The following is a 12,142-nucleotide window of genomic DNA, read 5'->3' as shown; positions in this document are numbered from 1 at the left end:
TCTTTGGATTCCCATTCCGTTAAACGCGCAAAAGGAAATAGAAATCCTGTTACGTACAATGTACGAATTAATCGGTATCTTCGTATTTAATACCGATCTAAACTACTTTTTGTTCCATCGTTCAGCCAGCCGGTAATGGGAAAGAAAAGAAGATAAAGGTCGACGATTATCGACGAGTCTAGTAGCGTAATCGACGATCGATCCTGGCGAGGGACGAGCGTGGAAAAGTGCGAAGAAACGAGACAAAATTGTACGAAGGACGAGCAGGTCAGATAACCGGAGTACTTGGTTAGCAACACGATCGTACGACTATTACGAGAACGATAACAAGCACGTATGCGCCCGCCTCGGTATCTGGGGTTATCGTTTTCCTTTTTTCTTTCTTTCTGGGGCCAGCAGTGGAGGGGAGTGTTAACTGCCAAGGATCAGAGCGGACCACGGGTCATCGGAACAACTGTCGGACCATCTCGAGACAGTATCCATTCAAATTTCATTTCTTTACATCGAAATACCTTTAAATATCCGTAGTATTCGTTCTTACTTAGAAACATGTACGGGCCTGTATCCAATCGACCGACCATCGAACACTTGCTACGAAACACTCAACACTTGTACATTTGTCGCGACTATACTCGTTTAAATCTATACCAATTATTCGCCAACGACTCGAACGAAGGACCGAATGAACGATAAAGGTAATCGATTACTTTCCATTAGCGTATGCTTATTTCCAGCAAAGCTCGGTGATAAACGACGAAAACCGTTGTTGCCAGCTGATATATTGGCCGCGAATATATCACGCGTTGAGAACACGCAAATATTGTCGCAGTTCGCCACATCGAGGGTCTCCGTATCCGCTGACGTCACGTCGACCCGACGACCTCACCGAACTTTGCGCCACATTAACATGCCGATTTACAAGCGTTTATGTGCGTTCGATTTCCGCTCGAAGGAACATTCAGAATCAAATGACGGCGTCACCTAAGAAACGTCGCTTGGTAACCAGCATCATCCGACACGCTGCATCGACCAGATCCGTTTGAAACATTTCGATTTTAATTACGATACACAGCTGTACGACGATGATCCGCAGGAATTGGTCTCTATCTCGATCATTCTCACAGGGTAATGTCTGCGTTGACAAGTGGTCTTAATTAAACGGATTAAAATACGATCCATCGTTGATTCGTTTATCGAAAACTATCATTAAAACTGCCTTTATCTCATGACAATCGATCGTTTCGATTACGAAAACTATAGTTCAATTACTTGGAAATGATAAACTGAAACTGCACGGATCGAGGCAGATGTAAATCCGCTGTTGCGTAAGGACGATGCCCAAAGAGCCACTTGGGAGAGAGTGACAGTTAGAGTGCATAGAGGTTAGAGGAATATATAAATTAAAAAATAAATAAGTCTATTATATTTCAACGAAAATCTTGTTATTTTATAAACAATAATGGTACATCAAAGCATCAGGACGCGTTAGAAAACGATTAATTCAACTTTATTTTCTAACGTTTCGAAATTCTCAATTTAAAAATTATTCATAATATCGTAGTTGTACCAGTGCTACTATCGTACGGTAGCTCAGCGCAACTAGAACATTACGTTATAGTCGGTCGGTAAGTTCCTCGGTTGATCATAACCTATATGTTGATTTCCGAATGTAACGCGTAGAAAACAACAGTAACACTAACATGTTACTCATAGTTCATAAATCGTATAGATGATTTCAACGTACGTTTATTTACATTTGTAAGTAATGTATACGAAATATTGGATATCGTCAGTGAAAATAATCATATGAAATGTAATGAGATGTACGATACATTGAGTTGAATTACAAATTAAGGAGTCCAATAAATCAAGTTAAATAACTGTTCTATATGTATATAGAAAGTATGATTATATATATAATTATGATGTTTGTATCTTCCGTTTTCTTAACGTACGACAATTTCTTGTGGAGGGATTGTGTTGTATTGTATCCCCTAATCTTTGAGCGTTTCTATCAACTGAGTTATTTAAATTATTATTAGTATAGTCGTTATAAAATCTGTCATATTGTGTTATGAAATCAAATTTTTGTAGCCTTTCAGCGATCCGCAATGGCAAAGCACTCGAGGCTAATTCATACGCTTCCATTAGAGAGTCTTTATAATCTACTCCTTTGAATACAGTCTGCAATAAAGGTTATTATTTTTCATAGTAAAAATAATTAAGTTTATTAAAGAAATTAATACCTTTGTGATAAGTTGGCTGTAATTGTACGCTACAAATGGTTTAAGATTTCGTATATGAATCCAGTCCCACTCCAATTTATCTTTGTTGAAAAATGTAACATGGTACTGGTGCTACAAATGATATAGATTCTATTATTAAGTGTAGGTATAAATGAAATAATCTAGACAGGGGAAAAACTTACAGGTTTCAGTGAATATCTACGTTTTTTGTAATACATGAAAGTGTCAACACTGTCGCAAATGATTCCAGGCCACCATGGATAACGAGGTACACGAGCCCACACAATACTCCCAGCGTTGTAATCATTTTCTATCAACGGTAATGGCTTTGATGCTTCTGCTATATCGCAAGATGCCATCGACTCATCTATGAAATGAAACTTTAGTATTAAATATGTGTATCTACATATACAAGACTAAACAAAATTCTACAAATACATTTACAGACCACTATTCATCTTGCAATACCATATCTTGGGTATATCCAATGGATCGTGGCAATCTTCTATGTATCTCCATTTCTTGCAACTTGTTTTACAACACTCAACCCATATACCAACTTCTCTTTGAGACTGTAACCAGTACAATCTCTGTTTCCAATCTAAATAGCTGTGGTTCTCCGACTCCACTATGGTGTTTGAACTAGACACTAAAAAGTAAGCAAAGTCCTATTTCACTTGTACAATAAGCCTAGAGTAAAACATCCAACACAGTTGAAGTTTGCACAAATTTTACTTGTCACAAATCTATCGCTTGTAAACTAGCATTATATTATACAATCTTATTACAACTTTTCTTCTTAGAAGTAACATACTTATATAATTAAATTAACAACTAGCCATACATACTATTATACACGAAAATGAGTACAGGAAGATTTCTCTACGGCAATATTATTGTTTGTCTTCGACCTATGCGCGCACTGTTTATCTTCGTGTCCTCCCAATCTATGCGTACATTGTTTACACCTACCTACTGACGACACTCGTACTATATCGTTTCTGTTGTTTAATGTACTTTCAGATCTGTTTCCTACGATATTCATATCGTTTTCTTTATCGTTCGCTTGTAACTTAATTTTGTCTACCCTGGAATGTAATGTACGCATTTGTTCTTGCGTGGCATCGGATTCATCGCATTGAATTTTTTTCCACGTTTGTTTACGTGACAACGTGTTGCTCGGACAGTTAATCGTAACGCGATCTAAAGTATTCGAAATGTCCAAATCTTCTTCGGTGTATTGCAACCTTTTCGGTTTCAGATCTACCTTCTTCAACTGTTTTTTATTCTTTACTGGCGCCCTCGGTGCTGCAACCGTTTTTATTTCCATCGGTGGCGTCTTAAAAAATGACGAATCATTCGCGGAAGACTCGAACGAGTCTTTATTAAATAAATTGAACTGGAAACAATAAACGCAAATGTACATCGATTCCTAAAACTTTAATAAATTTACGAGAATTACGTTAAACTCGACAATTTTTATTTTGGTTCTTTCATGATACCTGTGAGAACAAATTTCTGGATACATTACACAATTCCACTCGTCCGAATTGTGATTTTGTAAACAACATTGCAGAAGTTCGTCGATCTCCGATTTGTTCGTTGAGGTCCAATCGTTCGAACAGAAAATTTCTGCGAGGCATATTGCTATCAATCTACTCGAGTTTCTTTTAATGGAAATTCAATCTGACGTTTGCTTAAAGGGGACAAACGAAAAATTATGACAAAATAGGGAAACACACGATTATTTTTTGCAAAAGATGATAACACTGGTTACGAAAAAGTTTAACAGCGTCCCTTCGGAAACGAGAACAGCGTAATTTTGACGCAAAAAAATATCGCGTCCGCGGGAAGAGTAAAGTTATCCGAGTGAACGAGAAACCCGCCGCGTCTGTAACGGGGTTCACGCTACGTCTTCCACGGCGTTCGTTGCAAAGCAACGCGAACCAATCAGAGCTTAGATATTATAACAAACGACAAACGAATAAAATGTGTCGTTTAAAAACGGATTTGAAATTTCCATCCTCGTACCAATAATTAACACTTCGATTTGTTTGTCAACGTTTTATTTTAAATTCTTTTCATAATTGCCGCATACCAGGGATTAAATGTATTATAATTATTGTAATTATTTGAAACTAACGATTCCCGCTAAAGCTGTGATTGGCTGATCAAAATTTCGTATTCCTAATTTTAATCTGATTCGTTGTTCGTTACTCGATAATGCAATGATTACGTTATATATCTATTTTGTATCATCAATTTATGTTTTTGATCAAAATAATAAATAAATTCAAGAACATCACTCTGTTGCCAACATCGAAATAATAATAAAATAATAGTTTGTCAAATTTCAGCTCGCTCTGTCCACAATTCCATAAGAGTAACATTAGGTATCAGCAATGGGAACACCCTATATACGGCTACCTAACTCATCAGTCGAGAAACATTACGTACATATATCGTATATTCATCTGTGTTGCAATCTCAGAATTTTCACCGTTTCCTTGGGAAATTTCTCGCGATTTTCAACTAATTTCGTGTGACGCGGTGCTTGGAAAATTGATGTTGCTCGATCAAATTCTCTTTCGTAGCCGAAAGTACCCGAAGTCGCGCTCGGCTCTTTCGGGTGTCCACATAGAAAATGGAGTTTAAGCGAAGCAAGCGAAGCAGCTATTCGCCATCGTTGATGGGCGCACAACGACGGTTCTGAGCTGGCTGTGCCGTGTATCTTGTGAAAAACGTGTATTTTTGTGCTTAATGCGAGCGAGAAGTGCGTCGAGGTGAGATCAAAGTCGTTGACGAAACGTACGAAAGTAAGTTTGTTCATTTAGCATGGCATTTAAGGGAAGAAATACGGAACGAAAAGTCGGGCATTGGCGACCATCCGTTTACAGAACGCATAAACCATCATCTGCGCATGCGCGATCGCGGGAACGATAAATTTACGTAGAACGCCGAGTGTTTCTGATCGTAACGACTTCGCGGGAACGATTAGTTTCTCCATGAAAAATTATTGTCCTTAAAATAACGATACTAACTTGAAAGAACATTTACGCGATGCAGTTCTACGCGATAACGCAATCGCAACGCATGCATGTAATAAAACGGAGCGACTCAAAAATCAAGTGTAACGTCTGTTTCTGCATAATATTTCGTATATCGTCTCTGCAATAAGATTTAAGTTATGTCAACTCGAGCTGTTGTTTTTGATATTTTCGTTTGACACGTAGAATTTATATGTACAGCGTGTTTGTGTGTTCAGTAATTTTTGTTGGCCGCTTACATCTGATTTTTCAAACCATTATTTATCACTGTTCAAATTACATTTTGACTAGAATGTACAACGTTTATAGATGATCTTTCTTCGTTCTCAGATTTTACAAAATGTCATCCGCACAAGTCGATCGACCCACCAAAGTGGGCCATATCAACAAGAAGGATAACGAGAAATCAAGGAAGACATTCAATCCTTCTCACAAGAAGCACAAGCACGAAGATAGTCGCCACTTCAAGTTTGGACGCAAACGTCTACAGAGTTTCTCTAGCAATGGTAAATTCTTTCCGCCATATAAACGTAGAAAGAAGGAGGGTGCTATTATTCCGCCAACAAAGTTTCTACTCGGTGGCAATATATGCGATCCGTTGAATTTAAACAGCATGCAAGACGAAGAAATAAATAGAGCCATGAATGCTGTTACGCCTAAGTCTAGCCCCCTTCCCACGCCTAAGCACAAAAAAGAGGTTATAGAAGTTATCATACCTCCGAATATCTGTGATCCTCTGAATTTGAATAACTGTAACGACAATGACAATGACGAATACGAAAAGCAACTTATATCTCCTACGAAAAAGGGTTCTAAACGCAGAAACAGGAAGAAAAAACGAGCATCTTCGGGTTCTGGCAAAGATGATGCAAACGATCCAGCTGAAACCAAAAGCAAAGATTGCATTGCAACCGATATTACGGAACCCATGGAGTTGATTGCACCGGAAACTGCCGAGACCGAACAACAGCGTGCATCGTTAAACTCGCCACCAACCAACCAACCTAAGGAATCGAAACCAGAGAGTCCACAAAAGGACAAAAATAAATTGCGTTTGAAAGGTTTGGAAGAACCCAAGGATAAGAGATTACGAAAAGTTGATGTCAAAGATAAAATAGTAAGTCCCGTCATTCCTCAACCTGGAGCATGGAAGCCTAGACCGCAACATCGGCCCAGCCAGGATAAGAAAAAAAAGCAAACAATGCCAAATTTCAGAGAGAAGGACGCACGTTATCAGTATGGTAACTATAATAGGTACTACGGATACCGAAATTTTCAACAAGAATTGGACACAAGACTGACAGTATTTGCACAACGTAAAGAATTATTTATTGGGAAAGATGTACTCGATATTGGGTGCAATATTGGCCATATTACTCTGTCTGTTGCAAGAGATTTCTCTGCTCGCAGCGTTACTGGTATCGACATCGATAGAACGCTCATCAATATTGCTCGAAAAAATGTGAAACGTTACGTTAATTGCGTACAATCTCCCGCTGGTAACGGAGACGATGATCACCAGGATGTGAACTTCTTTCCAATATCTATGCCGATCAATTATGGACCAGTTGATATTCCCGGTTTCACAAAGAGTAAGAACCACAAAGGGTTCCCTCATAATGTCACTTTTGTGCAGGTATCGTACCAAATTCAAAATTACACGCGAGCTACGCGAAGCATTCGAAGTTTGAGAATTCTGAATATTTTTTCTTATTTTCAGGGTAATTACGTGCTTGAGAACGATGCTCTCCTGTGCACGGAACAACCTCAGTTCGACACGATTCTATGTTTGTCGATCACCAAATGGATACACTTAAATTTTGGAGATGCTGGTCTCAAACAGGCTTACAAACGTATGTTTGCACAGTTACGTCCAGGTGGTGTCTTAGTATTGGAACCTCAAGGTTGGAGCAGTTACGCTAGGAAAAAAAATCTTACCGTAAGCGTTGCATCATTTTTGAACCTATGTATTAAACTGCTTCCTTAATTCTGAAACCAGATTAATTCTTTCATACATTTTAGGAGCGGATATACAAAAATTACCAGAGTATCGAGTTTCGACCGCACAACTTCACGCAGTACCTGCTGTCCGCCGAAGTTGGTTTTTCCAAGTGCGAAGTACTGTCGATTCCTCCGCATCCATCGAAAGGCTTTCAACGACCAATTCACTTGTTCACCAAAGCTGGCCCAGCACAAGAAACTACGGAGAATCCGACTGCAAGCACGTTAAATAGACAAGAGCGAAGCGATGAGGTTAGAAGAAAAGTGGAGCGTAGGAAGTACGAACAGAAGCTCTTTAAAAAAGACGATAGCGAATTTCAGGAGGGAAACATGTCGGGAGTCAATCAACAGAGTAACGAGTGCATGAGTCAATACGAACAATTGGAAAACGCTTATGCGCCTAGCACAACACCGTGTTACGACACACCGGGACACAACAACGATAGTCAGCCATCGGACGCGTCAAAAATGTGTTACTTGGACGTTAGCATCGAGAGTGATAAAAGTGTGTCAGAGAACCAAAACTCTTCGGATAAACAAACTCATCAACCGCGTGATAACTCTACGACAGAGCATCTTAAGTTACGGAAACGAAGTATCAACACAGCAAATGACGTGTACAATATAGATACAAAAAAGATGAAAAAACTGGACAACACTACGAGGAGGACAGAAGCTACGATGGAGGAAACATCTCATGGATTGATTTCTGCAAACGAAAGTGTAAAAAGATTGGAGCAGGAGCAGCTGGGAAAGGACGAATTAAATACCGAATCGGTAGTCGATGAAGATTTGAGTAACTTTAACTACAAGGATACAAGGATCACGAAACAGAGGGAAGGGGAAACTGAATCGAGGAGTCCGTGCAAGGAAGAACAAACAGAAAGGCAACGCTGCGAACTGACCTCGGACAACACGTAAACAATTATTATCGACGCTCTTTGCGTAGAAAACAAGCGGTGCTACCATACAGACTCTTCCTGTTTGGTTATCCAGTTACTTGGCGAATATTTTTTGTTCTTTTTTTTTTTATCTGTCCCTCCATTCGCTGATTTTCACGTAAACATCCCAAAACACTCCATTGCCCTTTCTCTGTACGATGGGCGAGCGAGATCGTTCGCGAAAGAATCGTTTAGAATTATTCTGACGATAACAGAGTAGCGTTTCAGCTGTCGTTGTTTATACGGATCGACGAAACGAAACCTTATTCGTGACGTTTCTCGTTTCTAGATTTCGATTACTGTTGTAGAACGTAGTTTCGCTGTTCGTTTTGTTTCTTAATTTTTTTTTTTTTTTTTTTTTTTTTTAAACACTTTTAGTTACACCGAGTTACGCTGAGTAAACGGATAGACGTCCCTTTAGAATACCTGGTGAGAGTTTCACTGTATTTGTATCGGCACGTCTGAAATCGATCTCGAGTATAAGGAAGACTGTAGTCGGAATAAAATCAACTGGTCTCCTGCTAGCGTATGATCTCTGTCTTTCAAACACATCAGGTAAGAGAGGTGAACGAAACGGAGTGGGGGGTATGGAGGACATGGAGGTGCTTTCTCGATCGGCCAATATCTTCTCCCACGAGTACAGAGAAGGTAGGAGGGTGTAGAGTTGAGATTTCGCGGAGATGATCCCTCGATGGCCTTGTACGGCCAGTTGAGGTTAGTCCGACTACACGTGTTATGCATTTCACGGCGCAATGCCCTAGGTAAACTAAAGGGCAAGGCTACGAGCGAAACAAATTCTAAGTACTGTGCCTAATCACGAGCATATTGCATTTTTTTTGCTGTAGCACGCCCATGCCCTCTTCCTCCTCCTCCTTCTCCTCCTGTCCTCGTCCTTCCCTCCTCCTCCTCCTCCTTCTCCTCCTCCTCCCTCTCCTCCCCTCGCCCTCGATCCCAATATACTTAGCGAGTTAGTCGATGGAAAACTGACTTTTCTTTGGCTTTACCCGTGTCTTTCGATGTAAGAAAAAAAAAGAAAAAGAAACGACGTGACAGAGAGAAAACGAACAACTCGTATTGTAATTCGAAAATCGGTCGCATCATCGTTGCCATACTCGTCATTTCTGTACAGAAGAAGCGCAGCGGGATATCCAGCACCGACAGTTCACCGAGAAAACAGAAACGAAATAAGTCAGTCAGAGATGAGCAAGTATTTATATTTGAATGAATTTGTACAATGAATTTGTATATGAAGATGGCGAATAGAATCGAACGGTTATTCGTTCAACGCGAAGCATAACTTGATTGTAATTATCATCGATGAAATACCTGGGTGTGAGCTTTTGCCCATCTCTGCCATGATGAGTTGTCTTTTCTTTCTTTCTATTCGTTCGTTCGATAATGCGAAGTTGAGAGAACGGGAGAGAATGCGCGAATGAGAGCAAAACGATTATTATATAGAGATGCGAACTATCGGTTGGAGACATTAGACTTGTAGACCTGTAAATTTCTGTAATTTTAAAGGACCCGAGCGTATTGTTTCATATAGTTGTTATTTATTTATAGAGAGATTGAGAGAGAAAAGGAAACGCTAAAAGCCGAGATCGTCGAGTTTATTGTGGCGAAACAATCCGGACGAGATGTCGGTGTTGTCGAAAAAAGTATTATTATATCGTGGAACGTTCGCTCGTTACGCAGCTGTGACTGTTACACGGAAAGATTGTGAAGCGTAGAGGATTTTTAAACGACGTAGTCGCTATTGTGACCTAGTTTACACTGTACGCATTTTTGATACGCGGATTACAATAGCGCGAGCTAAGAATGCAATTCAACCGATGAAATTATAGCGAAAATGCCTAGATTATCAAACTTGTACAAAGTTGACGTTTTTTCAGAGGTACATGAAAATGAATTCGGATGAACATGTTAAGGTATGCCTTTGGAAGTAATCGATTTGCATCAAACAAGTGATAATAACGAAGTACTCGATACGCGTATCGAATGCAAGGTGTGAACTAAGTCTGTGCAAAAAGTTCCTCGGTGAAAACGGTAATAGAGAGAGAAAAGAGGAAGGCAAGAAAACTGCAAAACCTTCTGGAAGCTTTTCGCTTCCTTATCGTATTATCTAGTCTGCGTGCATCACGGAGAAGGAACGAAACGGTCGCAACAACGGTCACTTGTTTGCTCGAGCGGAATTTTCCTCTCGATTCGGAATTGTCCCTCGCGCCCAGGAACGTTTTCGTTCCATCTGTACGTTGTGCGTAATTTTCTGCAATCGATCGATCGTTCTCGTCGATGTTTCGGATGATCGTACGTTTTCTTTGTTACAGTGCAACGTCGATCGGTTAACGACGCGATTAAACACGCCAGAAGTATGCTAAGAATCGAAGAAAATACGATAAGAGCCCCGTTTGACCGCGATACTCGAGTCGATTGGTTTCTCTTTCGATGATAATGGCTAACGAGTCTTCTTCAAGGATACTATCCGAAAATGTAAACAAGAAATTTACTTTATCGTATCGTCTAAAGTGAAAAGACTTCTTAGGAAACTGTTTCAGTATTTTCTTTGCTATTTCGAATCGAAGGAAAATGGTTTTAGAAGAGGAACGGAGCGCGTACTGTCGACGGAGCGACGACGAAACAGCACAAATCGATTCCGGGCGCAATCACTTTTCCATGTTGTGTTTGAGAGAACGAGAACAAGATGAACCACTTAGACGCTTACCAGGAACACTCATAGTGTAAGAATCAGATTAATAATAAAGAATCGCTTTGAATCACGAACTGTGTTTCATCTGTCTACGCGCGAGGACCTGCTACATGTACAGTTACACTGGTATGGAAAGATTTGGTGGCGGAGATCAAACCATCGTGTATCTAATGTGCTGAATTTATTGTAGTAAGATAGCTTCTCTACACTATTACGACTTCGCGCTAAAGATTACGGGTAGGGGATCGTTTAAATTCTTTTCGTACTTTGTTTTTTTTTTTCTTTTTCAGGGCGCATCGAAGACCAAAATTCAGTCCTGCCTGCAATCGTGATACGTCGACAATGCACAATCTTTAATTATACGTATTTATACGTAACACATTAATCCATTTGCATCAACGATGCACGTCTACGATGTTCGAGTTTTTGTTTATCAAGCAATCACAAAATCTTCTCTACCTCTAACATCTTCGACAAGAACAAAAAGGAGAACTCTGTACGCCTCCTGGGCAACACGAGCCGAATAGAAATTGGATGATGCAAATGATTTAATAAAAAATTGTTCACACACACACTACGCAAACGTACGAACACTGTACGCGTTAAAGGTGCCGTATTAGGGATCATACGTGTTACAGTCGAGCTTCGGTATTAATTATCGATAGATATCATTTTGACTGGTTATCTTTTACGAAATTACAGCGTAGAACGTAAAAAAGAGTTCCAGCAATGTGTCAACAAGGTTCATGCTGGCTCGCAGCTCGAGATATAGTCGGTACGAAATCGAGTAGTCTGCGAAGGTCACCGACAAACGTTACCCATTCTACTTCCGATCTATCCTCTCGGCTGTAGCTTACCGTAAAAGTGGATGGGCTGAAAACGTTTCCATATTTGTTTCTATACACTAACAGATTACAAATGTTCTAATTAACAAGCACACGAGATCGCGTTACTTTGAAATTCATTTTCGTATTTATCGAACAATCCGATGATAAAAGTGGAGGAAGTGACCTCGAGGCTAATTGATTTCGTTCCGATGGTGGCGCCGATTTAGGCGGCATAGCGGACGACGCGAATGAAATTTCGAACTCGATGCCTTGGCAGTGACGATCCCGTGCTTACGGCGACTAACAATGGACAAATCATCGTGCCATCGTTTGCATCTACGACTATGTATACATATGTATTCATTTATCGTCA

General features: G+C 39.9%; 2 protein-coding genes and 1 long non-coding RNA gene across 11 annotated transcripts; 2 read left to right on the top strand and 1 right to left on the bottom strand.

The window, feature by feature from the left end:
• The first annotated feature begins 221 nt into the window (after positions 1–221).
• Positions 222–3,809, top strand: LOC128886690 (uncharacterized). Of its 4 annotated transcripts, none has more exons than XR_008459905.1 (6): positions 224–695; positions 830–1,125; positions 1,261–1,758; positions 2,095–2,195; positions 2,431–2,565; positions 2,693–2,832. It is a non-coding gene; the product is annotated as an uncharacterized LOC128886690 (long non-coding RNA). The 4 variants fall into 4 exon arrangements; XR_008459906.1 differs by adding an exon at positions 3,508–3,809 and having other exon boundaries at positions 229–695; positions 830–1,758; positions 2,693–2,902; XR_008459903.1 differs by having other exon boundaries at positions 222–695; positions 774–1,758.
• Positions 1,848–4,635, bottom strand: LOC128886689 (uncharacterized). The gene is made up of 6 exons (XM_054141794.1): positions 3,749–4,635; positions 3,219–3,645; positions 2,695–2,895; positions 2,429–2,613; positions 2,247–2,357; positions 1,848–2,184 (listed from the first exon to the last, which is right to left on the bottom strand). Exons 1-6 carry the CDS (start codon positions 3,887–3,889, stop codon positions 1,921–1,923), a joined length of 1,329 nt encoding a protein of 442 aa, XP_053997769.1. The 5' UTR covers positions 3,890–4,635; the 3' UTR covers positions 1,848–1,920.
• Positions 4,636–4,786: 151 nt separating this feature from the next.
• On the top strand, positions 4,787–11,443 carry LOC128886687 (7SK snRNA methylphosphate capping enzyme-like). Of its 6 annotated transcripts, none has more exons than XR_008459902.1 (6): positions 4,791–5,029; positions 5,624–6,929; positions 7,014–7,232; positions 7,316–8,211; positions 9,799–10,489; positions 10,563–11,443. XR_008459902.1 is itself a non-coding variant. In XM_054141792.1 (5 exons), exons 1-5 carry the CDS (start codon positions 5,007–5,009, stop codon positions 10,579–10,581), a joined length of 2,463 nt encoding a protein of 820 aa, XP_053997767.1. In that variant the 5' UTR covers positions 4,787–5,006; the 3' UTR covers positions 10,582–11,443. The 6 variants fall into 6 exon arrangements, 3 of the variants coding, with proteins under 3 accessions (XP_053997767.1, XP_053997765.1, XP_053997766.1); XR_008459901.1 differs by having other exon boundaries at positions 9,799–10,973; positions 11,233–11,443; XR_008459900.1 differs by having other exon boundaries at positions 9,799–11,131; positions 11,233–11,443.
• Positions 11,444–12,142: the final 699 nt, after the last annotated feature.

This window comes from Hylaeus anthracinus, unplaced genomic scaffold (genome assembly GCF_026225885.1).
Source record: "Hylaeus anthracinus isolate JK02 unplaced genomic scaffold, UHH_iyHylAnth1.0_haploid 11985, whole genome shotgun sequence".
In the NCBI taxonomy this organism is placed as follows: domain Eukaryota; kingdom Metazoa; phylum Arthropoda; class Insecta; order Hymenoptera; family Colletidae; genus Hylaeus; species Hylaeus anthracinus.
The sequence above is the reverse complement of the archived record's forward strand: the minus strand, read 5'-3'. Positions and strand labels throughout refer to the sequence as shown.